At 46.2% G+C, this 27,007-nt stretch overlaps 1 protein-coding gene and 1 non-coding gene across 11 annotated transcripts in view; both read right to left on the bottom strand.

Moving 5' to 3' along the window:
• Window positions 1–5,198: 5,198 nt before the first annotated feature.
• TLN2 (talin 2) overlaps window positions 5,199–27,007 on the bottom strand; it is a 495,231-nt gene continuing 473,422 nt past the window's right edge. For 8 of the 10 annotated variants that reach the window (XM_024997998.2, XM_024997999.2, XM_024998003.2 and 5 more), the window contains 6 exons: window positions 26,815–26,939; window positions 13,651–13,776; window positions 11,262–11,324; window positions 10,943–11,170; window positions 7,891–8,016; window positions 5,199–6,067 (listed from right to left, as the gene is read on the bottom strand). In XM_024997998.2, the coding sequence (XP_024853766.1) occupies window positions 5,939–6,067; window positions 7,891–8,016; window positions 10,943–11,170; window positions 11,262–11,324; window positions 13,651–13,776; window positions 26,815–26,939 (797 nt within the window). In that variant the 3' untranslated portion in view covers window positions 5,199–5,938. The remainder of the gene's footprint in view (window positions 6,068–7,890; window positions 8,017–10,942; window positions 11,171–11,261; window positions 11,325–13,650; window positions 13,777–26,814; window positions 26,940–27,007) is intronic. The other 2 variants (XM_024998001.2, XM_024998000.2) reach the window with 1 other exon arrangement.
• On the bottom strand, window positions 23,123–23,207 carry MIR190A (microRNA mir-190a). The gene has a single exon (NR_031096.1). It is a non-coding gene; the product is annotated as a microRNA mir-190a (primary transcript).

Below are 27,007 nucleotides of genomic sequence, written 5' to 3' on the forward strand. Positions count from 1 at the left end.
TAACCTCTCTTAGGCAAAAGACCTAACAGTCTTACCTATGTCTGTGTGTGTGCTCAGTCGTGTCTGACTCTTTGTGACCCCATGGACTGTAGCCTGCCAGGCTTCTCTGTCCATGGGATTTTTCAGGCAAGAACACCCTTATCTATACAATAAGCATGAAAGACTGCCTATGCTTTGGCCTTCCCAGGTTCCCCAGTGGTACAGAACCCACCTGGCAATGAAGGAGACAGGTTCGATCCCTGGGTTGGGATCCCCTGGGAAAGGAAATGGCAACCCACTCCAGGATTCTTGCCTGGGAAGTAAACAGCAACGTGGGTCATGCTTTACATGTTGTGGTGGGGACTCAGGGTAATAAAGGCCCACGCCTAGGCACAAGTACCTACTGGTATAGTAGTTCAGTAAGTGCCAGGCATCTGGAGACAAAATCCCCTCTCCCCTCTAAGCAAAGCCTGTCCTGACTCCTGGCATTGGTCCTTCCTGCTATGGGATCTCCCTGAGAGGCTTGGTGGCTCGGCTCCCATCCTCTTTCCTTGCTCTGAACATCTCAGGCCCAGCAGCTTGGGACCCACTTACTCCTGAGTTACTGACCACGGTCAGGTCATCCCCACACTTGGATTGTGAAGACAGAATCTCTCTTCTGATGCCCCCACAGAGCGATTCATCAGCTAACTGTCCCAAGTGCCTTGGCCTGAGCAAGGCCCTCCTTGGGCTCCTGGCCACCTTTCTCTCTATGCCGCTCGCCCTTATCCCTGACCACACTGAACCCTTACTTGTCCCCCTAAGCAACCAACTCCTCATGAATCTGGGTCTTTGCATGTGCCCTTCCCATTGCCTGGAACGCTGCCTTCACCTTCTCCCCCAGCTTCTCTGCCTGGGAATGCCGATTCATCAGGAGTCAGGCCAAATGCCCTCTGCGCGAAGGCTGTTCCTTTTCAGGGTTTTGCCCTCTTTGTCCCCTGGCCTGGGCTCAGGTTTGTCCTCCCTGGACTGTGACCTTCTCCAGGAATAAGATAGGGGCCCCAGTGTGCTGCACATAGTAGGTGACGGGGCAGTGAGTAATTTTTTATAATCTTTGATTGTAATCAGCCTGATTTAGCTGCAGAGGGTGTGAATTCCCACAGCTTCCAATCTCACGCCTACCACTGCCCAACTTTCCTGAGTTGTTGTCCCTCTGACAAACAGCCACAGCACCTTCCCCATTGTTGGCCAGGGCTGAGAGGGTTGCATGTCCAGTGCAATCCATCCAGGACACCCCACAAACATGGGCACCCCCTCACCCACTCTTGGACCGCACATCTCAGACTTCCCACCTTCCTTTCTCTGATAGTCTCACCCCCATTTTTAAGTCAAAGATAGAAAAACATGACTAATGGGCTTAGTGATTTAAATCACCATTTTAAGAGGAAAAAGCCTCTTAGTTGTCAGACATAGTGGTGACATTCTCTCCGTCGCTATGGTGAATCTTTGACATTACCCTCTCACAGACTAGAAATGACGCACAGTTTCGCCAAGTCTGGTTCCCCCAAACAAGGACTCTGGCCAAACAACCTGCGTGCCCACTCTCTACAGGAAGGAGGGGTCACAATCTCTGAAGGCTGCCTTTCTGCCTCGGCTGCTGAAGGTAAAATGATCTTCTGGGGTCAGGCTCCGAGTCAGGTTCACGGAAGAACATCTGCACAGGGCATCCAGCTGTGCAACCTTCGCATCAGGGGATGTGTGTGGTCCCACGGCCTGAACTCCTTGTCTGGGACCCTGCTTCTTTAGGAGGAGGATAATAGCATCTTCCTACTTAGGGTCTATTTCTTACTTGGATTTCCTCCAGAGTCAACAATGCTGTATGGAATTCAGTGGTTCCCTGTGGCTTTGCCTTGGTCTCTCTCTCCCTCACACACACACACACACACACACACTCACTGTCTCCCCTCCTCTAACACAGGTTGGTGACTACAGAGCTAGTGCTCAAAGGGGAGTTTCTCTCACATGATAAAGACACAGTCTCCTCTTCCTCTTTTCCATGTTCCCATTCCCGTGAGACTTTCACACGGGTTCAGTCCTTTACAAGTTTATTTCTGGTGAATAATAAAAAAAAAATAATTTATGTGACCAGATCAATAAAGACATCACGACCCAGGGCAGAACTCGGCTATCCCACTTCCTTGCAGCTTTATCAGCTTGGAAAGAAGGTAGCCAAGGGAGACCCAGCTGCATGCTTTGTGGAATCAGGAGCTTCTCACACGACTGGGACGCCTATGGGGGTGCGAGGGGGCTCTGAGGAAGGCAAAGCCGAACCTCTTTACAGAGAAGAACTCTCTCTTTGTAGTGTTTGTTTCTTCAGTTCACAGATGCTCTGTCACATGCCTGTTCCTAATGCCCGTGAACATAACACACCGAGCAGATGCTCAGAAGGATGGAGCAGTCATCTCAGGGACATTTAAATATGGCGCCTGGGGACTCTGTAGGGGAAGATGCCTGCTCCACCAGAGGCCATCCTGAGGCCAGCACTTGGAGGAGGCTGTGCTGAGGTGGGACTTGAGTTGCTGATAAGCTCTCAGGACCACTGGGTTTTTTAATTCTACTGCCTCTGAGCCTGAAGTGAATATCCCCCAGTTCCTTGGGATCCCCTCAAAGCTCTGAGAGATAGCCATCACCTCGGTCAGCAGAGGCTGCCTCCTCCAGGATTCTGAGTGCTGAAACATATGGATAGCCTGTGCTGGGAGCACACAGCCCGATCCCTGGGGGCCCAGCCAGTGTCCAGAACCTCAGCACTGGGGGATACCTGGGGGTTCACACCCATGGAGGAAGCAGGCTTGCTCACCACATCACCCTGCTGCCTGGCTCCCGTGTGAGGTTGTGGCTTTGGGAACACATGGGTGGTAGGGTTCACTCTCCTGGGTGAATTTTGGTTGTAACATTTTGAGAAATATGGAATACACTTTGGTTGTCTGTAAACTCACTAACAACACACCTAGAACGCAAGCAGGGAGAACCCATGAGGAGCCCTAAGGGGCTTTCTGGGATAAAGCACACAGGGCTCATCACTTAACCATGTGAGTGCTCTGCCGGCGGCCTGGGGGGCTCACAACACCGGACTGAAAGGTGCCTACAACCCAAGGTTCCTGCTGGCACTGATCACCTGGCCTGCACCTGACCCGATGCCAGCAACTTAAACAAGAGCTGCTTGTTCAACTGAATTGGCTTGAGCATTCTTACTCAAAGACTTCTTCTGAAAGGCAGAACCAAGCAAAGCCCAAACTCCCCAATCACCTGGCAGTTCTGAACTCCAGTTCAGGTTCCTTTTTTTGACCTTCAGATCAGTTCAAGTTTCCTGTCAGTTCCTCTCATGGGGCACACACCTACATACCTACTCCCCCTTCACACAGAGAGGCATCTTTATGCTCCAGGCTTGGAACCATTTTCCATCTGAAACCACTCTCTTGTTAGATGCTCTGAAATGAAAATTCACACCCGCTCCCCCCAAATTCATATTTCCTTTTGAAGGAAAACCAGAACCCTCCCTCCCTTGTTGCCATCCGGGCACACCTACAGGAGCACCTATTACATCATGCCCGAAGCACAGCCTTTCCCCCATTTCATGAAATGGGGAGAGACCAAGTCAGTCACGAGGCCACTCATGTATGTGGCAAAGGGTGGACGGGGGAGGGGCAGATGAAAAACCAGCAACACGCCAGGTGGGGAACCAGCTTCCCTAATGCTCACAGCTGCAGAACGTGCCGGATGGAGGACATTCACCCAGGTCCTACAAAATCAACTTTGTTCCGTACCTGTTTTTTGGAGTTTAAAAAGGGCAGGCCTTCCACCTGGCTTTCTGATATCAAACTCAGGACAGGTTTTAAACGACTCTGAGGCAGGGACACAGAACTCACTGGCTGGCTCCTGGGATGCCAGGCTGTGACCCAGGACAGCTGGAAGGGGAGGAGCAATCACATAGCCTGGAAGACAAGGAGGTGATGGTGGGGTGTGGTGGGGCTCCCCAGAGGCCTGCTATGTGAGGCCATTAGCACATCTAGATCCTGAGTCTCTGGATCTGATTCCTAAGAGTCTCAGAAAGCATGGTACGCCCACCTGCAAAGGGATTCTTGGAGACAGCCCCCAGCCCACGGGCTAAGAAATGACAGGGTGTAGCCCAGACAGCAGTGAAGACTTGTGCTGGCCACACTTGAGCAGGGCGAGCCACAGATTTGTCAGTTTCTCCCATTAGATGGCAGGGCCCGGCCAGCTCCCTCTTCTTTAGGGTTGATTCCTTCATCCCTAGCTCTCTACAGACTCTCTCCACTTGCTTCTCATTTATACTGTATTTCTTGTAGCTTCCTACGTGCCTGGGAAAAAATTCTATGTGGAGGACTTACAAGTCTCTTATAAATAGGAGGAGCCATCCAAAGTTTAACTGCATTTTACAACCATGGCATGGGCCAGGGTCTGTTAAAGCAGGACCATTGGGCAAAGTCTACAGGTGATTCTTTTTGAGAATCAAAGCATCATCTTTTCCCTGGGTGGAATATTCAAGCTATCCTGTGAATGAAATATGAGATGTGAGACCACAGGACTGGATAAATGGAGGATGACTGCTGTCAACAGTTACCAGCTTTAAAAAACCACATACCTCCATCACCACTGTCTTCCCTCAATTAAATTTTTTTCAAAGACACCTGCTACCTGGCATTAGTAGCTATCCCACAAGCCATTCATCCTTCACATACTGTCTTGGGATAAGGCTCAAAAAAGTCTTAAAATGCCCTTCCAAGGAGAGGGCTCTGAAAAGAGAAAGGAGGTGGGGGTGGGAAATTTAAGATTCTTGAACTGTCGCATCCAGAAGACAAACTCTGAAAATATCGTATGTCATCACTTTTAAGATGGGCTAATTAGCAAAACTATGTTGTTAAAAATTCATTATGGTGTTAGAACGCATCTAGGTTTTAGGACTATCAGGACATAGAGAAAACATCCATCTTGGGTTAGAGAGTGGGTGACAGATTTTTAAACAGAATTCTGAATGCTGACCATTTTGAGAGCAGAAAATCTGATATGGGACCTAGAAGACAGGGTCACCAAGGAATGGCTTTACTGGAGTTGAACCCTCAGTTTGAATGCCTAAGGTGGGGGCTGCTGTATTGACTGTTACCTGGAAGACCTGGGTTTATGTGGATGAATTTGTATGAACTCAAACAGCCTCTGCAGAGTAAGGAGCCCACACATTTTATTACAGCCCCTGCTCACCGAGCCCTGACAGTCCCCCATGCCTCTGTCCTTTGGATTATGGAGGAAAAAAAATCATTCAATTTTCTGGGCCACAGAATACAAGTTGGAGCTAGATTGTACAAGGAGCTTACACACGGAGGCAAAAAAGCGTGCAAACAGGAGCAGGTATTGTTCACCCTCCGGGTGAACCAGTGCTAGTGACAGGCAGGAAGGCCTGAGCTGCCCTCCTGGAGTCCACACTGGTTTATGTTTCTGGCTTTTATGAACTGTGTCCAACTCCAATGTCCACCTTCGCCTGAGAGGGAGAAGAAGATCTTTGAGTATCTATGGCATTAATGATTTCCCCCGAGCTGTTTTCGTTTTTTCCTATTAAGATTTCACAGCAGGCCCAGCAGCAGGCCTAGGAAAGGACCGACAGAAGCACGAGTGTCCGAGGGCGACGTAATACTGCCTTCGTTTTGGTAACAGTCCGTGAGCCCGCGCCCCTCTCTCCTGAGATGTGTGAGGTGGGGGGAGGCGGCGGAGGAGCTGTGGGGGGCACTCACTGTACCCTGCGACATCACGATCATGCAGCCGGAGCGGAGGGAGCCGAAGCGTTCAGGCCCCGGGCTCGCCCCAGGGGGAGGTGGGCGGTGCCTGGGCAGTGCCCGGCCTCCCAGGACCGCTGTCTGTCCAGTTCGCGCGCGGCCGTCCCCTGGGGCGCGCACCCCTGGCTCTGGCCTTATCCTTCGTCCTCTCTCAGCTCAGTGGGTAGGAATTTATACTGCTGTTGGCGGATCTGGGCCAGTTTTTTCCTTGCTTCTTCCAATTCTCGTTCCTTCTTCAGCATTTCCTCCTGGGCGGCGATGATCTAGAGGGAAAGCATCAAGCTGGAGGGGTGTGAAAGATTCTAGCAAACTGCCCTCCCCTCCATGCCTGCCTCAAGAGCTCCCACAGCCTCTGCTACCACGGGACACAGCACTGCTTCAAGACTGTATATTCTTAGCTCTGGAGACCCACCTCTGGGCCATGGTTCAGGTTTTAAGACTAGTGATCCAAGACAATAAGCTGATTTCTGGCCGCTGATTTCTGGCCCCTGATTTAATAACCGACATAACCTGCATCCCTACAATGCACCCGGCTCTGGTTTAAGCACTTTACATAGAGTGTTCCATCACCTCCATGGTGACATTGTAAAGTGTGGCCTATTGATAATGTCTCATTGTTCCAAAGAGAAACGTGAAGCTCAAGAGATGTGGGTCCACTTTCCCGAAGGGCCTCAGCTAGTGGAGTAGGACCCATCTCAGGTATTCTTGAAGCTAAAACTGGAGCCCTTAACTATTAGACAGCTTTCATATATTTATTTCAAGCCTCTAAGGTGTGATCTGAAGAATATTAGTTCACAGGTTTCAAGGGGAAAGGGTAAGCCTGCGCTCTAGAAAGCCACATAGATTTCTGAAAAGCAAAGGTCTTTTCAGAGCCTTGCTAGACTAACGAGCATTGTGATATCTAAGGAAGGAGAACACAGTTCAGCCATTCCCAGAACTGCTGGATCACAGAATCTTCTTCATGGAATTTCTCATGGAACTACTGTATTGAGAAAGAGATTCTGGTAAAAATGTATCCTGCTGCTGCTGCTGCTAAGTCACTTCAGTTATGTCTGACTCTGTGTGACCCCATAGATGGCAGCCCACCAGGCTCCTCTGTCCCTGGGATTCTCCAGGCAAGAACCCTGGAGTGGGTTGCCATTTCCTTCTCCAATGCATGCATGCATGCTAAGTCGCTTCAGTCGTGTCTGACTCTGTGCAACCCTATGGATAGCAGCCCACCAGGCTCCTCCATCCATAGGATTCTCTAGGCAAGAATACTGGAGTGGGTTGCCATTTCCTTCTCCAAAAAATGTATCCTATGTATTTCCAAATACAGGAAATGGTTCAGGAGGAGCTAAGGAAGGTGTGGGAATGAGTAAGTTCAGCCACGGAGCCTCAGTGCTCCTGGTGGAAAACCCATCTTGCATGAAGGATTTATATGAACATACCCAAACTGCAAGCCCAGTTTCCTGACCTTTCCACCGCACTCCCATGCACAAGAATGCAGGCCCGCATAAGTCAGATTCCCATCCACTCTTGTAAAACTTCTGGGAGAGGGTCATCGTTCATTCTTTCTCTAGGGCCAAAGATCTGGAGTAGCAGCTCCAAATGCAACATTTGAAGATAATATTGCTGTCCTCTAACTCTCTTCTTTCCCTTTTCTATAAGAGAATCCCTGATTTTTAGGTAGGCACACTACTACTCAGAGAAGAATACTGCGTTTCTTTGCATCCTTTGCAGCTAGGTTGGCCATGTGACCGAGTGCTGGCCAATGGCATGTGAATTAACTGAGGCAGACAACTTCAAAGTCATGCCTGCCTTAACTTTTCATCTTCCTGCTGGCTGGAAACCTGAGGCGATTATCAAGCCATCTCAGACCGAGTGGCCAAGGGAACATCTCGGGGATGGTGGAGTGATAAGGCAGATGGAACCTGGATCTCAGACACAAAGAAGCCGCCATACCATGCCTGGACTCCTTATACCCAAGACTGTCTTACCAGGGAGAAATAAACTCCCATCCTGTTTAGGCCACTGTTATTTTGTGTCTCTATTATAACTCAGTGCTCATCTTAGGAGTAAACACTGTCTGGGTTTAATCACAAACCTGAGCAATGCCCCCTACAAACTTTGTTTTCACTACAACATCGTCATCATCAGCTTTGCCAAACGCTGCCTTCTGGGCTGCACGAACAAGGTTGTCTGAGGCTCTTTTCACAGCATTTCCTGCTGCCTGGAGAGGGGACAAGACACACATGATATCATTAAAAACAGTCATTTGGATTCAGCAAGAACAGACATGGAGGCACAGCTCACGAGACTAGGTATCTATTTATCACCCAATTATATACAACACAGTTTCTCTCTAGGTAGTATTCATTTGTCTGTCCGTCCACTCATCCACCCATCCATCCAACTATTTATCCATCCATCCATTGATTCTACCAGCATTGGCACCTACCTAACCTTAGCTCATTCATTAGATTGAGACACACTTCCTGGCTCCCAAGGAACATGCAATTCTAATGGGAATTACAGTTATGTGAACACACGATTATAGCACTATGATACGAAGGTTAACAGAAGCTTGCTCAGGAGCTGTCTCCTGGGTGAGAAATTCACCTCCTCCTGCCCCATCCAGCTGAGGCATACTTGAGGAATTGGCTCAGAGATCACTTTTTCTGTCTGCCTTGGCCTTACCCACACCCTCCCATGCGCTCCTGGAATGCTCTGTGCTGGCTTCTTTGCAGCCCTTACCACACGTGTGGTTGCCTCTCTCGCCCCTGGACAGTGAGTAACTTGAAGGCAGGGGCTGTGACTTGAATCTTTGCAATCCCAGCACTGGGAGCAGTGGGTACCCAGGGCTTGTGCTCACCTAAGGCTTTCTGAGGGAATGAAGGGAACACAACCTACCCCCCGCCCCCCGCCACGGGAGGAACGGAGCTCTGCAGTAACTAGGGCCTTTACAGAAGTGGTTTTAGAGTCTCAGCTGGCCTTGGGCTGCAGGCTCAAGGAAGTGGCAGGTGGTAAAGACAGTTACAGAAGGGATGGTCCTTATGCAGCCTGGATCTGCAGCGAGGGTGGACCAGGGGGCTTGCCCTCTGCCACCTGAGGTTTGGAATTTCCTTTTCATTGTGGTTAAGGTTTTGTTAAATCTCCCATAGTCCTTGCCCAGCCCCCTTAGAGTCAAGAACTTGCACTTGAGGGTAAGCCATCAGAGTGATGAAATTTTCTCAAAGTTAACTGGGGACTTCCCTGGTGGTCCAATGGTTAAGATTTCACACTCCCAAAATAGGGGGCCCAGGTTTGATCTCTGGTCAGGCAACTAGATTCCCACATGCTGCAACTAAGACCCAGTATGATCAAATAAATAAATAAATATGAAAATAAAAAGTTAACTGGCTCATCTGGTTGGTGGTTTAAAGTGGCCAAGGGGTTTAAAAAAAGAAAAGTGGCCAAAGGGGACCATGAAGGCTTGCACAAGAAGGGAAGGTCAGAAATTATTAGTGCACTTTTCTATGTAGAAAGTGAAGTTGAGTAACCTAAGATTCTGCAGCTGATAAATTATAGAGCTGGGATTCGAACAGAGGTCTGTGTAGCCCCAGAGAACCTCTGGGTCATTGTAAGGGACTCATACAACATTGCAGCATACAGTTAAGTCAGAAATGATGACATAAGAGTGATGCTCGGCTACACCTGTGTAAATCCTTAGGACTTACAAAAGCACTTTCACATTTCTTGATTCTTGCAAGAGCCAGTGCCAGCATCTCTATCCTCATTTTACGAAAGAGGCAACTGAGGCCTGAAAGGTTTGAAATGATTTGTATAGGACATTGCACTTAATGAATTGTAGAGGCATCAAGGTCTTGAACCTAGGTATCTGTAGAGGTCTTGAACACAGGTATCTCTTAACTCAGGATATTTTCCAAAGACGTGTCCCCCAAATCCATAAATCACACATTCACAAACATGCAGCTCCCGACTTCCCCCCTGGGTTTATGCCAGGAGAAAAATGAAGGCAGGTGAAGGAGAGAGATTGACACAGGAGGACCAAATGACCGTAACACACTTTACAACTTAGGAAATAACAAAAAAGTCTGGAGTTTCACTGGAATCATTCAAATATTTCTGCCAGTTATGATCTTACATAAACATTTTTAGCAACATAAACAATGTGCATTACAACATTTATAATAGCAAACATCTAGAAAACTGGACACAAATATGTCTAATTTTGTAAAGAGAAATTCTGGAATAATTAGTTGATAGAATGTCATGCAATCATTAAAAATGAGACTCATGAAGAATGAACCAGTTAGCATTGCACAGGGCCATTACGAAGACTTTTCTTCCAGGAAAAAAAAAGTGTAATAAAATGTGAAGTGAAAAAATGCAGACTGTCTCTGCTTAGGATGACAACTAGACAAAAGCATTTTATATAAGATAAAAATAGGATGAGAAAAAACATAACATTGGACACATGAAGATGCTGAGGCTATCTTTTTCATTCCCACATTTCCTTTACTGTGTTTAAAATACTTTTATAATGAAAACAATCAGGAAAACTTAGATCCACTGGGCAGGATTCATGCGTCACCCTCATAAGTATGTTCTTTGAACTCTGGGAAACCTTAGCAGCATCTCATATAAATTCTTCAGTCCTTTGGCTCCTTTCTTTAGCAAACACTAAATGAGAGCCTTCACTGAAACAGGTACCATCTTAGGGGTGAGATGCAAAGATAAAGATCTGGGACCTGCACCCAAGAAGCTCAGTCTCATCAAAGGCAGACATACAGATAAATCTGGTGGTACAGGGTGACAGGAACCATTAGGTTGGTCTGATCAGAGGCTCTGGCAGGGCAGAAAAAGGACTGACTCCCCAAGGCCTAGGAGTCAAGGAGGGCTTCCCAGAAGAGGTGGCTTTGGAGATGAGTCATGAAGGATGAGCAGGAGTTCACCAAGATTGGTCTGGTGGGAGGAGGGCCCCAAGACATGAGACCAGAAAGTACATGTGGAGAACATCAGTTTGGCGGGGCGGAAGGTATAGGATGCATGCCTCACGTGGCAGGAAATGAGAAACGTGGGACAGAGCTGGCTGATGGAAGGTCCAGTAGGTCATGCCAAGAAAGTTAGACTGCTTACCCTCTGGTGACACTTACCCGCTCCAACAGGAGTATTTTCCCACCAGCATCAGTGACCATTACCTGTAGCCGCCTCATGGCCTCCGAATCCTGATCAGCCTTCACCTTGCAGGCCACAAGCAGCTGAGCCGTGGATGCAGCTACCTGCTTGGCAGATGAGATGAGCTTCTCCTCGCTGGCGTGTCCCTGCACTGAGGCGTTGGCTGCCTCGCAGAGACTGCTGGTCGCGGCTGCCACCATCCGGGCCTGGCGACAGTCAACAGAGAAGTGACCCCCAGCCCAAACCTCCCTCAGGGGATCTAAAAAGCCAATGGGGAAGAAGGAGAGAGCGACTCACGGCAGAAATCAGGCCCTGCGACCACTGTCCGTCGTCCGCAGCATTGGCAGGAATGGAACCCACCTAGAGAGGAGCATAGAAGGGGTAAGGAGAGTGGGAAGGTGCAGGGTGACTGCACCCCTCATGCCCTACTCATGACCTGCAACTGGACAGAAAAGCAGCTCATCAGACATGCAGCATCTCCCGGGGACCCCTGCCAATGGCACCTTTTCCCACACAGGACCCTAGCAGCTCTAAGACTGCAGGTCCTGGCCGGTTTCCACCTGGGCCACAGGCGACTGGAAACGCTCTCAATGGCCTCCTTTTAGCCATCAGGTACTACATTTCTGGGAAAATGGGTTAGGAACAATGGATGGGGCTATCTTGATATGTCTGTTTCCTCTGCTGACCCCTCCCCGTTTCTAACACGGGAGCCATGGAGGCCTCTTCATTTAAGAGGTGAGGGAAGCTGAAATCTCTCCTGATTCCTGACTCTGGAAGTCACACTGTGACTTTCTGGCAGATGATGTTAAAAAAGGAGTACATCTCTGTACAACTGAGCACAGATCCTTGTCTTAAGGAAATACAGACCATTTTGTCAGGGGTGGGTATAGAAGTAAGAAGCTGGAAGTAGGATGATCTCTGTTTCTATTTAGAAATTATGGCAACAAATAAAACGTTTTCTGACCAGATGTAGAAGGAACTATGGGAGCAAATACCTTTACTGGTGGGAGGTGTGTGGAGAGGTAAGAGATGAGTAGCTAAATTTGAATATGAAACTGGGGATCTCTTAGCAATTACAGGCATCACATGAGGGCTTGTTGAAGGTCAGATAAGGCCCCAGGGTTCTGCATACAGTTCCCCCAATCCAGCTGGACCGCTGCTGTTGTTGTTCAGTTGCCAAGTCATGTCCAACTCTGAGAACCTCTGTTACCAACTTTTTAAATGCTTGAACATATAAGTTCCTTGGAGGACAAAGCCTTGGCCATGCTCAAGTTCAATTCTCTAATATCCAACCCTCTGTCCAGCATGCAGACGAGTCTTCATCAAGATGCAGATGAACTGAACTTTCTAGGTAGGATATTCTTCTCAGTGATCCATATTTGGTCTTTACATATCAACCAGTTAACCAGTCCTAGGTGAGTAAGGACTGCACTCTGATCCATCAATAGGGGATTAGTGAGAAGGGGAAAGGGACAGATTTATGCTGGCTGGGGAGATGTGCATACATTAAATTGGAACACAATGGTTTGGAAAGAGGAGCCAATGTACGCAGGTTGGATTAAGACATGGCTAAGCTTCCATGTGGCTCAGTGGGTAAAGAATATGTGTGCCAATGCAGGAGAAATGGTTCAATCCCTGGGTTGGGAAGATCCCCTGGAGGAGGAAATGGCAACACACTCCAGTATTCTTGCCGAAATATTTCCATAGACAGAGGAGACTGGCGGGCTATAGTCCATGGAGTTGCGAAAGAGTAGGACACGACTTAGCGACTAAACAACAAAAACAAACAACCTTACGAGAGACTTCATGGAGGAAAACGGAAGGCCACTAGCTGAGCCTAGCCATCTCTATTGCAAGTTTTTAGGTCAAGACACAATTGCATCTGTCATCTGTACACTGACAGTAAAGAGCTTTTAATATCAAACAGAAGTGACTGACAGGTATGGTGACCAAATCTCCCCAACCTGTCAGGATTTCTGTGGTGCCTCTATGATTGAAAGTCTTTTCTGCAAGATGTAATTTCGATGGAGTGGTTCCATGCTATATAGGCATAACAGGACACATGGAATATTTTCAATTGAAAGGCCTTCCCACACGCAGGATTAGTCTAATGTACTATTAATCCTCTGGATCACTGAAAAAGAACTAAGCTTTCATGCTAATGCAGATGGAATGGGTGACTGGAGATAAAGCAGGTCGAAGAAATCTCAGCTTTAAAAACAGACCAGTTTTTTGACCAAAGGACTCAGGAAAATGCTAACTGCAGAGCTGGATGGCATTCAGCTCAACAGTCCTAAGAAAATGGAGTCACTGGAACTGAACAAGGTATTACAAAGCCCCTGACTACGGTGCTTATATAGCCATCCACCGGGAACATATGACAGTTTACATCTTTAAATAGACTAATGGACAGCAGGGAGATAAATGAATGTTCAGGCCCTGATGGCTGCCTGGAGTGGGAGCTCTCCTTAACAAGAAGCAGGTGAGAGGCCTGGAAGCCAAATCCTTCATTCTGTATGTTAAGCTGAAGCAGAGTGTGCAGTGCGATGGGCAGAGCAGGGTGACTCAGGGAGGGATGGGGCGACAGGGCTTCCTTGCTCAGAACACACGTGGTACTGCCTTTCCCTCGGTCCTCAGAGGCTCCAGCAGCCTGACGTTCCTCACGTGGCCAGCGAGATTTACAAACCTTTCCTTGGGCCACCAGCTCCCTCTGGGCTGCCGAGGCCGATTTGACCAGGGCACTCGTGGCAGCAGCAATGGATTTAGCAGCCTCCAAGATCTGTTCTTCAAAATCCAGGGTCTCGTCCGCTTGCTATAACCAAAAGAAAACAGCATCATACACAATTCATATCCCAAAGGACATTTTCTGCCAAATGACTTACTTCTCGGTCACCTGGCTCTTCAACTGTACATGGCTTCTTATGGACAAACCATACCCAGGGTAGAAAGGCTTAAGTTGGCTGGAGGCCTCTCCATCTGCTACCTCCCCCCACCCCCTCTCTAAAAGATAAAAATTACCAGCATTGAGATTCTGTACACATTTAAAATCAGGCCATTTTAAGACGGATTATTTTTCCAGACCAGAGTCTTTAAAAAGACATAAATTCACTGGGAAATAAAATATATACAAATATATACAAATGGTTTCATCAACATCAACAACTCAAATCAAAATAATCAATAATCAAAATTCAAAGACTAAGTGGTAGCACACTCTCTCGCCGTGTAAGGCTTGAAAAATGGGTTGAAAAAAGGAAGATGGCTATTAGCTGTTGAAAAACCTTATTTCTCTTGGGTGAAAACAAAGGTAAAATAGTATTTGCATTTCTGTGCTTGAGCAGAGAGTCACATGCCAACCAGAGATCACACGTGGTAGAAAGGAAGCCAGGCAATGTGACATCAAGGTAGGGCTGGCCCCTTGGAAGCCTGAGGCATGGCTCCACCTGGGGAAGAACACAGGCTCTGACGGCACCGGGGCTCTCAGGTCATCAGGGCTCTGCTTGAAATTCGCCATCACCAGGTTTCCTGCTGCCAAAATGCCTGGGTTGTTGAAGAGAAGCTTTTGGGAAGTTGGGCAAGTGTAAAGACCCTAGTCCCAGGCTCAGTGGGACAGAGCATCACCATAAAGGGTGGCCAGACTAGATAACCTGCAAGGTCCCCTCCAGCAGCATTGCTCTGTGGCCATGAGCCAGTGTGGATATGGATAAGTGCCTCTTTGGTCACAGTACCTTAAAGATGTGGCTGGTACCTTTCAGGCATTAAGAGATGATGGTCAAGTATAGCAATAGTTTTCTTTGTGTGTGTTCGTAAAATAAATGTAACACAAAATTTACTCTTCAAATCAACTTAAAGTATACCATTCAGTGGCACTAAGTACATTACCAATGTACAACAGCAATACTTTTTTAAGAGTGCCTACTATGTGCAGGTATTTACTTCCATGCACATTGACTTGTTTAATTCTCACCAAAAAAGCAAAAAGTCTTGCGCTGAAGTTATCTTTATCCTTATATTTACATTGGAATACTCAGGCTGAGGGAGGTGGAGTACTGGCCCGAAGGAGGCCAGTGGAGGCGTGAAGACTCTCGACATGATCTAAATCTAAGCTTCTCTGCCTTCATCAGGATAGGCTTTTCCCAGACCAGGCCACCTCTTAGGGCATCAGCTGGGGGCAGACTTCAGGTCAGAGGCTGCAAGTCGGCTCACGGATGGTCCCATGTGAACCACCAAACAGGATGGATACACAGATACAATGCTTTTCCAGTTCCCTATTCTTTATGGGATTTCTCATGATTCAAGATGTGGCCATTCTCATTTCTGTTTTAATAACTCATTATCAGAAAAATATTTCCATGCAAGTCCTGTGGATCTGAAGACGGACGGCAGCACTTGAGAAGTTCTGAGACAGAAGCAGTATATTCTCTATTTCTGACAAAGTCTTGCTCCAGGAGCATTCAGGATAGAAATGGGCTCAGTTCCAAAAGATTAAGTTTGGATTCCTGGGGTGGGGAAGCCTGTGGTAATGGTGGAATATAAAATTTGTTTATTGAAACATAAAACAACCCATCGTAACACACTCTGGCATAAAAGGTACTGGTATATTGAGTTGGCCAACAAGTTCACTTGGGTTTTCTGTAACATCTTTAGGGAAAAACTCAACTGAACTTTTTGGCCAACCCAATACACAAGCCATGAAGAAATGGTACTGGGCTCTGATCGGTGTATTCAGTGACCTTGAATTAAGAACTTTTCTGGAAATTTGTTCTGCAAAAGTTAAGAAAAGTTAAGCTTATAAAAGACATAAGCACTGGGGAAGCCATAGAGTGTCTGAGTCCAAATGGAGCTCCTACTCCTTTTGCAGATGAGGAGATGGAGGCTTGCTGGTGGCTCCTAACATCTCCCAGGCCCTTTTCACAGGCTCTCAGCTATGCTATGGCTTCTAAGATCGAGTCCACTTCACAGGAGGTTTCTGATTTCCCAAATTTTAACATGCACAAAAATGGAATTTCCTTAAAACTAAGTGCGAACTCTAAGCATGGACAGATCTAAAAGAATATCTCATTAGAATCAACGTAAAAGACCTCTCCCATATCTTTTGCTACCCTTGAAGTATTCTGTTTTGTTTTCATAAGACACATGGATTAACATATGCCATATGCACACTACTATATATAAGACAGATAACCATCAAGGACCTACTGTGTAGCACAAGGAACTCTACTCAATATTCTGTGATAATCTATATGAGAAAAGAATCTGAAAAAGAATTAATATACGTGTGTGTGTGTGTGTGTGTGTGTGTGCATAAAATGAAGTCACTTTGCTATATACCAAAACCAATGCAACACTGTAAATCAACTATACTCCAAATAAATCTAAAAAACCCCCACGTGCTTGAAATATATACTCAACTTGGAAATATTTCTTATACCTACATATTTTTCTTGCCATGGCAAGTGTTGTAATGCCCTTTGATGAATATCTTTTCCTTTCTATAAGATCTCTAGATTTCAAAATAGACATGGCAGGAAGCCTTATCTCTGGGAGACATTTGCTTTGATTAAAAAGTATGAGAGTTTCCAAACAAAAGGCTTAATAAAGCTGACTGTGATGGAGAGTAAACATTTAAATGCTGCAGTTGGGCACAGTTCCATGATGTTATCTGCTTTCTACCTGCCAGATCTGTATCTTTCTGCAGGCCAGATTTACCATCAAGACTAAATGCCCACTTTATCTCTCCTGCTGAAATTATGCATTAACACTTGATGTTTCCTCACACCATACAACTTCTAGCCTAAGAGAAAATGGGATTTTTCCAAGTCAAGGAGAATTCATGAAAAGCCATGGTACTGCAGTCTGAGTTCCTGTTGGCTTTAGCTCCTCCCACCAACATACAGGATGGACTCTGGGAGAGGGGTGTGAGGGCAGCAAGAAGAAGAAGGACATATGCTTAACCATGTTGCAAAAAAGGAGACAAGTGGAACGGGCGTAGTCTTCGAAGGCTTTCCCTAAATAAAACAATCACAATTCAAATGCTGGACTGTTAATAGAATAAACCCCATTGTAGCTGGGAGATCAAGAACAGTAACTTGGAGATGCAGCTAGGAAACCCTGGGAAATAATTTGCAGACCAGGACACCTGAATATGAGGAAATGCTTTCACTCAATGGGCCGGTAAACGGACAGCCCTTCCTTGCTCAGATCACTGAGGATCTGGTGCAAGATGCAGGTGGTAAAGGCTGCTGCTGCTTTTAAGTCACTTCTGTCTGACTCTGTGCGACCCCATAGACGGCAGCCCACCAGGCTCCCCTGTCCCTGGGATCCTCCAGGCAAGAACACTGGAGTGGGTTGCCATTTCCTTCTCCAATGCATGAAAGTGAAAAGTGAAAGTGAAGTAGCTCAGTCGTATCCGACTCTTCGTGACCCCATGGACTGCAGCCCACCAGGCTCCTCTGTCCATGGGATTTTCCAGGCAAGAGTACTGGAGTGGGGTGCCATCGCCTTCTCCGTGGTATAGGCTACCCTAGGGTAAATGCAGGCCTGGGCTCAAGACACCAGTGAGCTGAATCCTACCAGCCTGTGATCTCCTCCAGGGCATGGACTGTTGTTTTATCCAACTTATGTCTCTGGAGCATAGCATGAGGCAGAGAAACCCATGCAGAAAAGGTTTGTTGAGAGAATGTATCCATTTAAGATGAGTTTCTGAGTACTAGAGTTCAGCCAGAGGACAATTTACATGGTAAGCAAAGGGGAGAGGCATGGAGTAAGTGCCCGCATCAGTAACTTTCCTTTCCTGATCTCTGGGGATAACTGGACATACACATCAAGGCACTGGCTCCTGCCTGTGGAACACTGTGGGTTGTTAACTGTATGCCCTGCCTGTATGCCTCAACTGGCACTCACACTCTGACACTGATTCACGCATATACAGATGCAAAACACAGCAGCATGTTACTAAGAGGCCCTCTTAACAAAATAGTGTAATAGATGTTAAGCTAAGAACCTGCCCTTAATGAAGGTGTCAGCTGCAGCCTCTGAGATCTGAATCCACCTTCTCATCCTCTGTACAATACTCTTTCCCTGGTCTCTACTCCAAAAGACTATTGACCAGGTCACCTGTAGTACTCAGCAACTGTCTTTTCTGGACTGTTGGGTAGACTCTAGCTTTGACTTTTCAGTAGCTTTGAGAAAAGTCTAAGTACCCTTTTGCTGACATTCTTCCTGTGAGGTGATCTTCTCCAGAACTCCTTTTTTAAAAAGTTAGAGGTTGGGTGAGATCCCTCTGGGAAAGGCCACACTTTGGGCTGACTCCCTCACAACCTGCTTCCCGTGCACGAGAGAGCATTTGAGACTCTTGTTGTACTGATGGAGAAGAGGAAGGAGAGGGAAAAAGAGGGCGGAAAAGGGAGGCCTTTACTCATTTCTGTCTTTCGACCTTTCAGGAATTCTCGTTCTAGGGACAAATCTGACTCCATATTGGATCTGTTTTTGTTTTTAAACTTTAACGTCTGTATTCTATTGTGTTTGCTATGAGTTAAGAATGTTGTCTAGAACCTGAAATATGTAAACTAGCCCACTCTCAAGGCTCTGGCCTCTAAAGGCATAACACTTTTCCATTCATTTAGAGACAAAAAGTTGCAGAACAGACAATAACATGTGTCATGTTTGAGTTTATAGAAATGTTGTGACCAAACCTACACGGACAGCTGCAAGAACAAAGGATTCCAGAACCAAGAAGTTTGTACCAACCAAGCACACCCTCTTCCCTTTTAGTATTAAGGGAGCCTAAATCCTAACTCAGGGAAGATGGTTCTTTGGGACAGGAGTCACCATCTTCTTTGTCGGCTGGCTTTCTGAATAAAGTTGCTATTACTTGCCCCCGTGCCTCATCTCTTAATTTACTATCATGTTGTGTGGCAAGCAGTATGAGCTTGGACACAGTAACATTCTGAGAACATAATCTTTGTGGCAGTTCACTCATTTTCCTAACCTACCTTCCAGCCTGCTGCTGCTGTTGCTGCTAAGTCGCTTCAGTCGTGTCCGACTCTGTGCGACCCCATAGACGGCAGCCCACCAGGCTCCTCTGTCCCTGGGATTCTCCAGGCAAGAATACTGGAGTGGGTTGCCATCCAATAGGGCAGTTATATATAAATTATTAATATACACAGAGCATATAGTAAATGCTCAATAATTCCCAATTAACTTCATTTTTCTTTCTATTAATACACATACTTTTTGTGGTTTTCAACAACAGTTTTTCAGAGTGTGAGTTAAACTACCTGAACCCTATTCTTCACCCATAATTCTAATACAGGTTCTAGCTGCTATTTCTGAATACAACCTACAATACAAACAAAAAAGACAAATCAAAGATAAATGAAGTGTCAAGCGTCGGCACTGCTTCTAGCTCCTCCTTTGACACCCAACCAGGAAATAGACAACTGGGTTTCAGTCCCTGCTCTGCCCTGTCTGGCCAAGTGATTGGGGAATTTGATGCCCTTCTCCAGATATCAAACAAACATTTCATTTTCTGCTTGTGAAATCTTTTTAAAGAATGCATGGACTAAAATTAGCACAGACTCCATTTTTTCTTCCTTCCTCTCTTTTGGCCTCCTTCCTAAAGCATCTTTACTAACGTCCACCAAGCCCATCCTCCTACACAGGTCCCTGGGCATGCACCTGGCAGAGGAAGAGCATTTCCGCCTGTGGTCCTCTTTTTTGCCCTTGTCTTTGTGAATTACATCCCTGAAACATTGTGTCCCTTCCCCGATGGACTTGACAGTGAAGGAGCTGAAGACAACCATAGGAGATGGCGTAAGGGTCACTAGCCTCATTTCTGCCTGAAAACTCCCTGAAAACCTCCTCTGAGGGATCACCTTGCTGAGTGCTGATAAGCATCATAGTCATCTCTCTCACAGCTGGCCACTAAAACCAGACTACAACTCACTGCACTATCTTTCCAGTTAGGAATCACGCTGTGTTTGGTGTTACTGAAGGCCTTGTGCGGCTATCGCTGCTAAGTCACCTCAGTCGTGTCCAACCCTGTGCAACCCCAGAGACGGCAGCCCACTAGGCTCCTCTGTCCCTGGGATTCTCCAGGCAAGAACACTGGAGTGGGTTGCCATTTCCTTCTCCAATGCATGAAGGTGAAAAGTGAAAGTGAAGTCGCTCTGCCGTGTCTGACTCTTAGCGACCCCATGGACTGCAGCCTCCCAGGCTCCTTCGTCCATGTGATTTTCCAGGCGAGAGTACTGGAGTGGGGTGCCATTGCCTTGTCCGAAGGCCTTGTAGACACTTACAGTTAAAAACAAGGTCATAAATCACATCAGAAATTAAAAAAAAAATTTGGGTATAATTTTCTTAAAGTGTGAACATCTGCATATAATTTAAATGTCCTCCAGGAAAAAAACAGAAGGCAAACAACAAGAACTTCCATAACGTGAGTGAAGCATTTTCCTGCCAGGTGGAAACCTGAGTGGAACAGGCAGTCCCAGGTTCCTCTCTTTTGGTAGTGAGTCTGGCCACTAGCGGTTTGCTTCTGATTTTGAGTTGAGAGGAGCTGGAGGGGAGACCTTACCTGTACTCAAAGACCTGAACAGTATGTGAGCCAGGTCAGCTTCTCTTCTGGAGGACCCCAGGTGGGTTGTCTTTAGGACTACCACGCTTACTAGTCCTAATAAAAGGGAAACTTCTCAGAACCACGGGAACTGCCAAGAGACCAGAGCTGGTCAGCTGGCCTGGTCTCCCCAGGTTGATCTGGTCCCAGGGGAAACTCCAGGGAAACAGTCAACAGACAAAGCAGGTGCCAGAGAGAAAGCGTTGCCAAATGGTTATGCCAGCCACCTGGGAAGGGACTGGCCTCTGCACCCAGATGTGGAATAACTGCATGTTTCTGCAACATCTGATGGACAAAGTCCAAGCTTGTCCGATTAGTATTTTGGGAGCAGTTTTCCCACAGCAGCCACCACTCTTTCTTTAAATACCACTGGAATAATCTTTTAACTATTTCTGTTCTTTTTTTCCTGTATGTCATTCCAGATTTATGTTACAGATATCTATCCATCCATCTGTCCTTTATCAGCGGAGAAGGCAATGTCAACCCACTCCAGTACTCTTGCCTGGAAAATCCCATGGATGGAGGAGCCTGGTAGGCTGCAGTCCATGGGGTCGCTAAGGGTCAGACATGACTGAACGACTTCACTTTCACTTTTCACTTTCATGCATTGGAGAAGGAAATGGCAACCCACTCAAGTGTTCTTGCCTGGAGAATCCCAGGGACGGGGGAGTCTGGTGGGCTGCTGTCTGTGGGGTCGCACAGAGTCGGACACGACTGAAGCGACTTAGCAGCAGCAGCAGCAGCATCCTTTATCAGAATCTACTAATTGTGCTTTCTATTTGATAGAAAAATTCTTAAAGATAATGTCAAACTCTTAAAAAAATATATAGGCACTCGAGTGTCTATCTAGGAAGCATGGATGAAGAACAGATGACAGGATTTTCCCAAAGATTTAATTAGGTAGAATTGTTACACTGTAAAGCCATGTGACATGAATCCTGTGTGTGTCTGAGGAGGGTCTGAGAGACCCACTGCTCTATTTGGTGGGGAGTCATGTGGGAATACATGCTGACTAGGGGCCCCACTCACCTTTACTCTTCCGCGCACCTCACATCTCCTGGCCTGGAAGCAGCTAGTGGTACAGGAGCTCAATGTCCACTGCTTGGTCATAGAGAAAATGCTGTATCCTTCTCCCTGAACATCTGGCTGCCTTTTCCCATTTGCCCAACTAATCAGTAGAGCCTGCTGGTCAACAGCAAAATGTACCCTAAAAAGATACATCAATTCTAATGTACGGGCTTCAAACTTCAGGTCCTTTTAAACTGAGCTTTTCATTATTCAGAACAGCTTGCTGTTGCTTTTCCATGACTGTCATTTTGGCCAAACAACTTTAACTGGGCCTAAAACCCAAAACAACGCCATCTAGCTGCGTGAAGGTAGCATTGACTACGGCAGCATCTTGGCTGGCGTATAGCTCTCTTCTCAATGAGGAGGATCCCAGGGACAGGCTCCACTTCCTGACTCTGGAAGCTGGGGCCCCAACACTGTACTGACCTCCCCTGTGTCACCACTTGTCTGCTGCTGTGACCTGTCACTAGGCGGTCCCTGCCAGCAGCGTTGGGCTGGCTCTTAGACCCACCAGAAGAGGCTTTCCTAATCCACCTGTACACACTTCTGGCTCACTATCTTCATAGAGTAGTGTTTGTATGTTCAGGAGTGACCTTTACAAGAGCACATCCTCTTTGCTCCAAAAATCGGAGCCATTAGCACAATACTTCCCCTTTCAGAAAGCGGAGTTTTAAGTCTTTTGTTGAAAGAGATCAGAATGAACTCACATATCCTTCACAGGCTCTTCTAGGGGGAGGAGGTCAGAGCTAACCCAGTTAGGCTGTTACGTGCCAGGAAAAAATGTTTCACAATCCCGAACTTCCTGTTGCACCCAATTAGGCTATGGAATCACTTTCTGATTGTCGGCATATTCTAAATATTATCAACCTCTTCTGACAAGTTAACCTGCAACAGGAAACTCAACAGACAGAGTATATTCCACACTGCGTTATCTTTATTAGATATATTTCGTCCCCAAGGTTTATATAAAGCCCAGTGACTCACCATCCATACATTTGGTTTGGCTGATTTGGTTTATACATTTTGTTACTGTGGGTGGAAAGCAACGTTACAGAGAGTTGATTTGTGCTTGAATTTTTTGCTGAAAGCTTGATCGTGAAAATTACTAATTTCTAAATTGAAGATCAGGATAAAACTGAATTAAAATGAAATGTAAACCTAGATGTGTCTGGAGGTTATAATCCTGACCCTGTATCACAAACATGGGTTTTATTCCCCCACGTTGAGCACAGCCTTTAAGGATTCATCATTGCACAAAACTAAGCTATACATAATACCTAAGCTCTTATGAAACATCATTAATTATGATTTGTTTCTATAATAAACAAAATAATCTAGCAGTACAGATACAGGTTTTAAATGCTACAAGAAGAAATGGAATATAACAAAAGAGATGTAATGAGTAATCTACCTCTGATTCTAACATATTCTTTCCTGTTGCCTTATAAGCTATATTAGGAACCCCCGGAGACAGGGCAAGACACTGTAGGAATATGTTTGATATATAGTTGGATTAAATAACAACCTAATATATCAAACATATCACACAGAGGCCTGCAGAAAGGCATCCAGGTCTGACTGAGCTGAGAATGGGGCACAGCATTGCAAGCTGCAGCCACGTGGGGGTGGGGTGGGGAGGGCGCCACTGTGGCACCTCCGTTACCTGTCTGTGGAGCACAGGAATGTCTGCAGGTATGGAAACGGCGCCATCAGCGGGATCCTAGGCACACGCACCTGGGCTCACCGACATTCTCATTTTGCCTTTTTACCATCTTCCCAAGCAAACGGTGGATCCAAAGATGCCAATTTGTTACTTGTGTCTGGGTGATTCCCAGTAAAAAGAGATGCTTACATTTTTAAGGGCCCAAGCTGGGAATATACCAGGAATCATCTTTACAAACTCTGGATCATTCTGTTTTTAAAACAGGCAACCTGGGAATGTGGTGGGCAAAGCAACGGAGACGAAAACACTGCCCATCCCCCAAACTCCCTCAAAGCAGTGGAGCTGCTTCCCAGGGACAGAAGCAAAGCACATTCACCCAGTCTTGGGTGCCTGGGGTTTTATGTAGTTACCAGGGGCAGAGGTATGGCAGGAATGGCCTACTTACAGAACCCTGAGGATTTGGAATTGATTGACTTCCATTTTGGAAGGGGATGGGAAGAATTGGTTGGTCTCAAAAGACTGATTGATTATGATGTCAGATTGGGATCTTTTTTTTTAAACTGGGGAGAAATTCCTTCTTGAAGTCAAGAAAGATATTTTATTTCATGCAGGCATTAACCACAGAGGAGATGGCATTCCCAGACAGGCACAGAATCTGGTCTTGGGTGATGGGTTCTTCAGAATGGTTTTATAGATAACACAATCCATGTGGTGGGAACCTTTGTCACTGGCTGGAGTGAGATTTTCAATCATTTTAAAGATTCAGGAAGGGCCAGATACTCCTTCATATGAAGACGGGAGTGACACAGTGTAGGTACCCCCAAGGAAGGGACTCAAATCAACACTTATGTCAACTGTGACCCTGGCTTTCCTTATAAATCCACACTGTAAACAGAAAGGCTGGGTGATCCTGGGGCAGCGGGGGAACGCGCACTGACCCAGTTCAGCAGTCATCACTAACTTTTTAAGTGCTATTATTTTTAAAACATTGTCTTATGAAATTTTAAGACATAGACCCTCCCACCACCCCAGTCCCACCATCATTCTTACACATTCCTCACCTGTCTCCTTCACTCACAAGTGTTTCTTTTAACAGAGTTGTGATCATACTGAGTACATGACTCCACATCCTGTTTTCTTTTCACTTAATATTATGCCAGGAGCACCTTCTTCATGCTACACAGACTGATCATCCATTATTCTGAACAGCTACATACTCGTCCTTCAAGGAGACACTCAGGGTCACCTCCAAATTCTTGCTGCTTTGAATAGCATGAAAGGAGCAACTCTCTCATGCACACAAGACTTTTATCCTCTCTGGATTTCCTCCTCTGGACAGATTCCCAGAGGTGGGATTAATGGCTCAAAGGGTATGGGTAAACCAAAAACATCCCCCATGGGACTGCACCAGAGTTCCTGATACTAGGTAGGCCAAGAGGACTGGAACAGGCTAAACTGCCACCTGGAGCCCACGCAATGCTGCTTCTAGCTTGGTCGAGGTCACCTGACTCTGGCAAGTAATTTGCCTCTGATTCCGCATCCCTAGAGCAGGGATGCTAATGATGCTGCCTGGTGGACTTGTAAGGACCAGATGAGTCAATCTATGTAAAATACCTAGAAGATTGACTAGCATGTGCTTGGTACTCAATGAGTGTGAGTTTTTTTTTTTTTTAAGCTAAGGCCATAAGCTCATGGATCCATGGAATAACTTTTGTTTCAGACATTTCCTAGGAGGTAGTAGACAAAAGTTCCAGAAGTGTATTTTTGGTGATAGTGATATTACTAAGTCTTATGACATGTCAGACACTATTTCTAAATTATCTAATATGTTATATTAATAATCCCATGGGGTAGGAACTCTAATGACCTTGTTTTTCAGATCAAGAATCATGAGATAAATCAAGAGCTGGACAGAGGGGAAGCAGAATTGAGAGCAGACAGAGCTCGGGAAGATCCTGCCGAAGGACAACAGGACTGGGGTTGAGACAGCAGCTCTTAGAGCTTGGGAAGTGCTGGGGTAAATTAACGCCAGGCTGATTCTCCAGGAGAAAGAGCAACTGACACGGCTGCAGGGCTAGCAGACAGAAGCTTTCCCCAGAGGACAGCAAAGTATGTGGCAAATCAGAGAAGGAAAAGGAAAATGAATTAAGTTTAAGCCTCAAAATCGCAGTTAATGGCTGCCTGCTTCTTAGCTGAAAGAAGTTTTCCACTCACACTGAACGTATTTTATAAAGCAGAAATAAAGTCAAGTCCAGAAGACGGAGCTGCCCTTACCCCTACACTTAGCTCTGAAGTTTGCAGAGAAAAACTTGGTTAAAATCTCGTATCACCTAAGACCCTCAGGTTAAGGCCAGTAAAGAGGACCTTGACAAACTCAAAAACTAGAAGCTAAAACTCTGAAGTTTTGAGTTCAGATGAGAAATCCTAAAAAAGGCCTTTACCAAAGTTAGAGTGGCAATTAGGAGACTGGCTCTAAGAATTCCAAGGTTTTAAGAAGGTTTGCAAACTTAATAGATTGACGATATGCCCATGTCTATTTTACACACATCATGAGCCCAAGAACTGCTTTTGAGCACTTTGGTGTATTTTAGTACTCAAACTCCACCCTTTGTTTTTTTTTTTTTTAAAGGTACACTTTTAGGCATATCTAAACTGGAGATCCAACTTTTTTTTGAGAAGAGCCAGATTTTACTTCCTAATGTATGTGGGTCCTTGGAAGGGAGGTGAGGTTATCAGCAGGGACTTGCTTGATTAGAAAGATGGCTCCCTTTGGTTCCACCATCCTCCTGGTGAAGACAGCCATGGGGGAGACGGGATTATGGTTTCTTTACAGGGTTGGGCTTTGTCCCCCAGACAGCACCAGTGCGCTGTCTTTTTACGTATTAATTGTCCTCTCTATTGCACTACCTTAAAGTATCTCTTTCTTTTAAATGACTTTCTCTTAACACATATTTATGATCTTAAGTTCTCAACATTTATCTAGATGACAACCATAGATGGAGAAAACATGCCAGTTAACCACAGTCTCCAGCATGTACTGAAAAAAGTCAGTTACTGGGTCCACTTTTGAGGTTCACATTGCTCTCTATTGATTTTTAAGGAAAGGAGAGACCCAGCATTGCTACTTTTGGTAAAAAGCATTATGGAAACCAGAAAATTACAGGGTGACAGTCTCACATTCAATTACTGGGGCTTTCTACAGAAAACATCCAATACCTGCTTCATATAATAGTGAAACAAAAATCACGATTTTTTTCAAGAAACACCTGGATTCTTCCTCTGGCTACCCAAAGGTATTTCTTGGGGTGGTTAACCTGAAAGACCCACTCTTGGGTTTTTTCCATACCCTGTAAAAAGGGGCTAGGCAGGCAGAACAGGTTTGCAGGTTACTAGTTCAAGCACAGGTAGGGACATGAGCTCCCTGCAGCCCACCTGGCTCCACTCACAGCCATCCACTGGAAGACCTGCTGACATCAGATAAGCAGCCACACATGGACACTCACTTTCGGTTTTGCTCTTGGCTTCAGCTGCTCTAACTTCTTAGCAGCAGCCTCAATGGATGCTGCAGCCCCCAGTAATTCTGTTTCTGCAATGACGGTTGGGTCTTCGGGATCCACCCACTCTGTTCCTAAAATCAGTCCAAAAAGGGTCATTCTTTGTAGCTGCGGAACTCAGAGCAGTGACTTAATTGCAAAC

Source organism: Bos taurus, chromosome 10, assembly GCF_002263795.3.
Source record: "Bos taurus isolate L1 Dominette 01449 registration number 42190680 breed Hereford chromosome 10, ARS-UCD2.0, whole genome shotgun sequence".
Lineage (NCBI taxonomy): Eukaryota > Metazoa > Chordata > Mammalia > Artiodactyla > Bovidae > Bos > Bos taurus.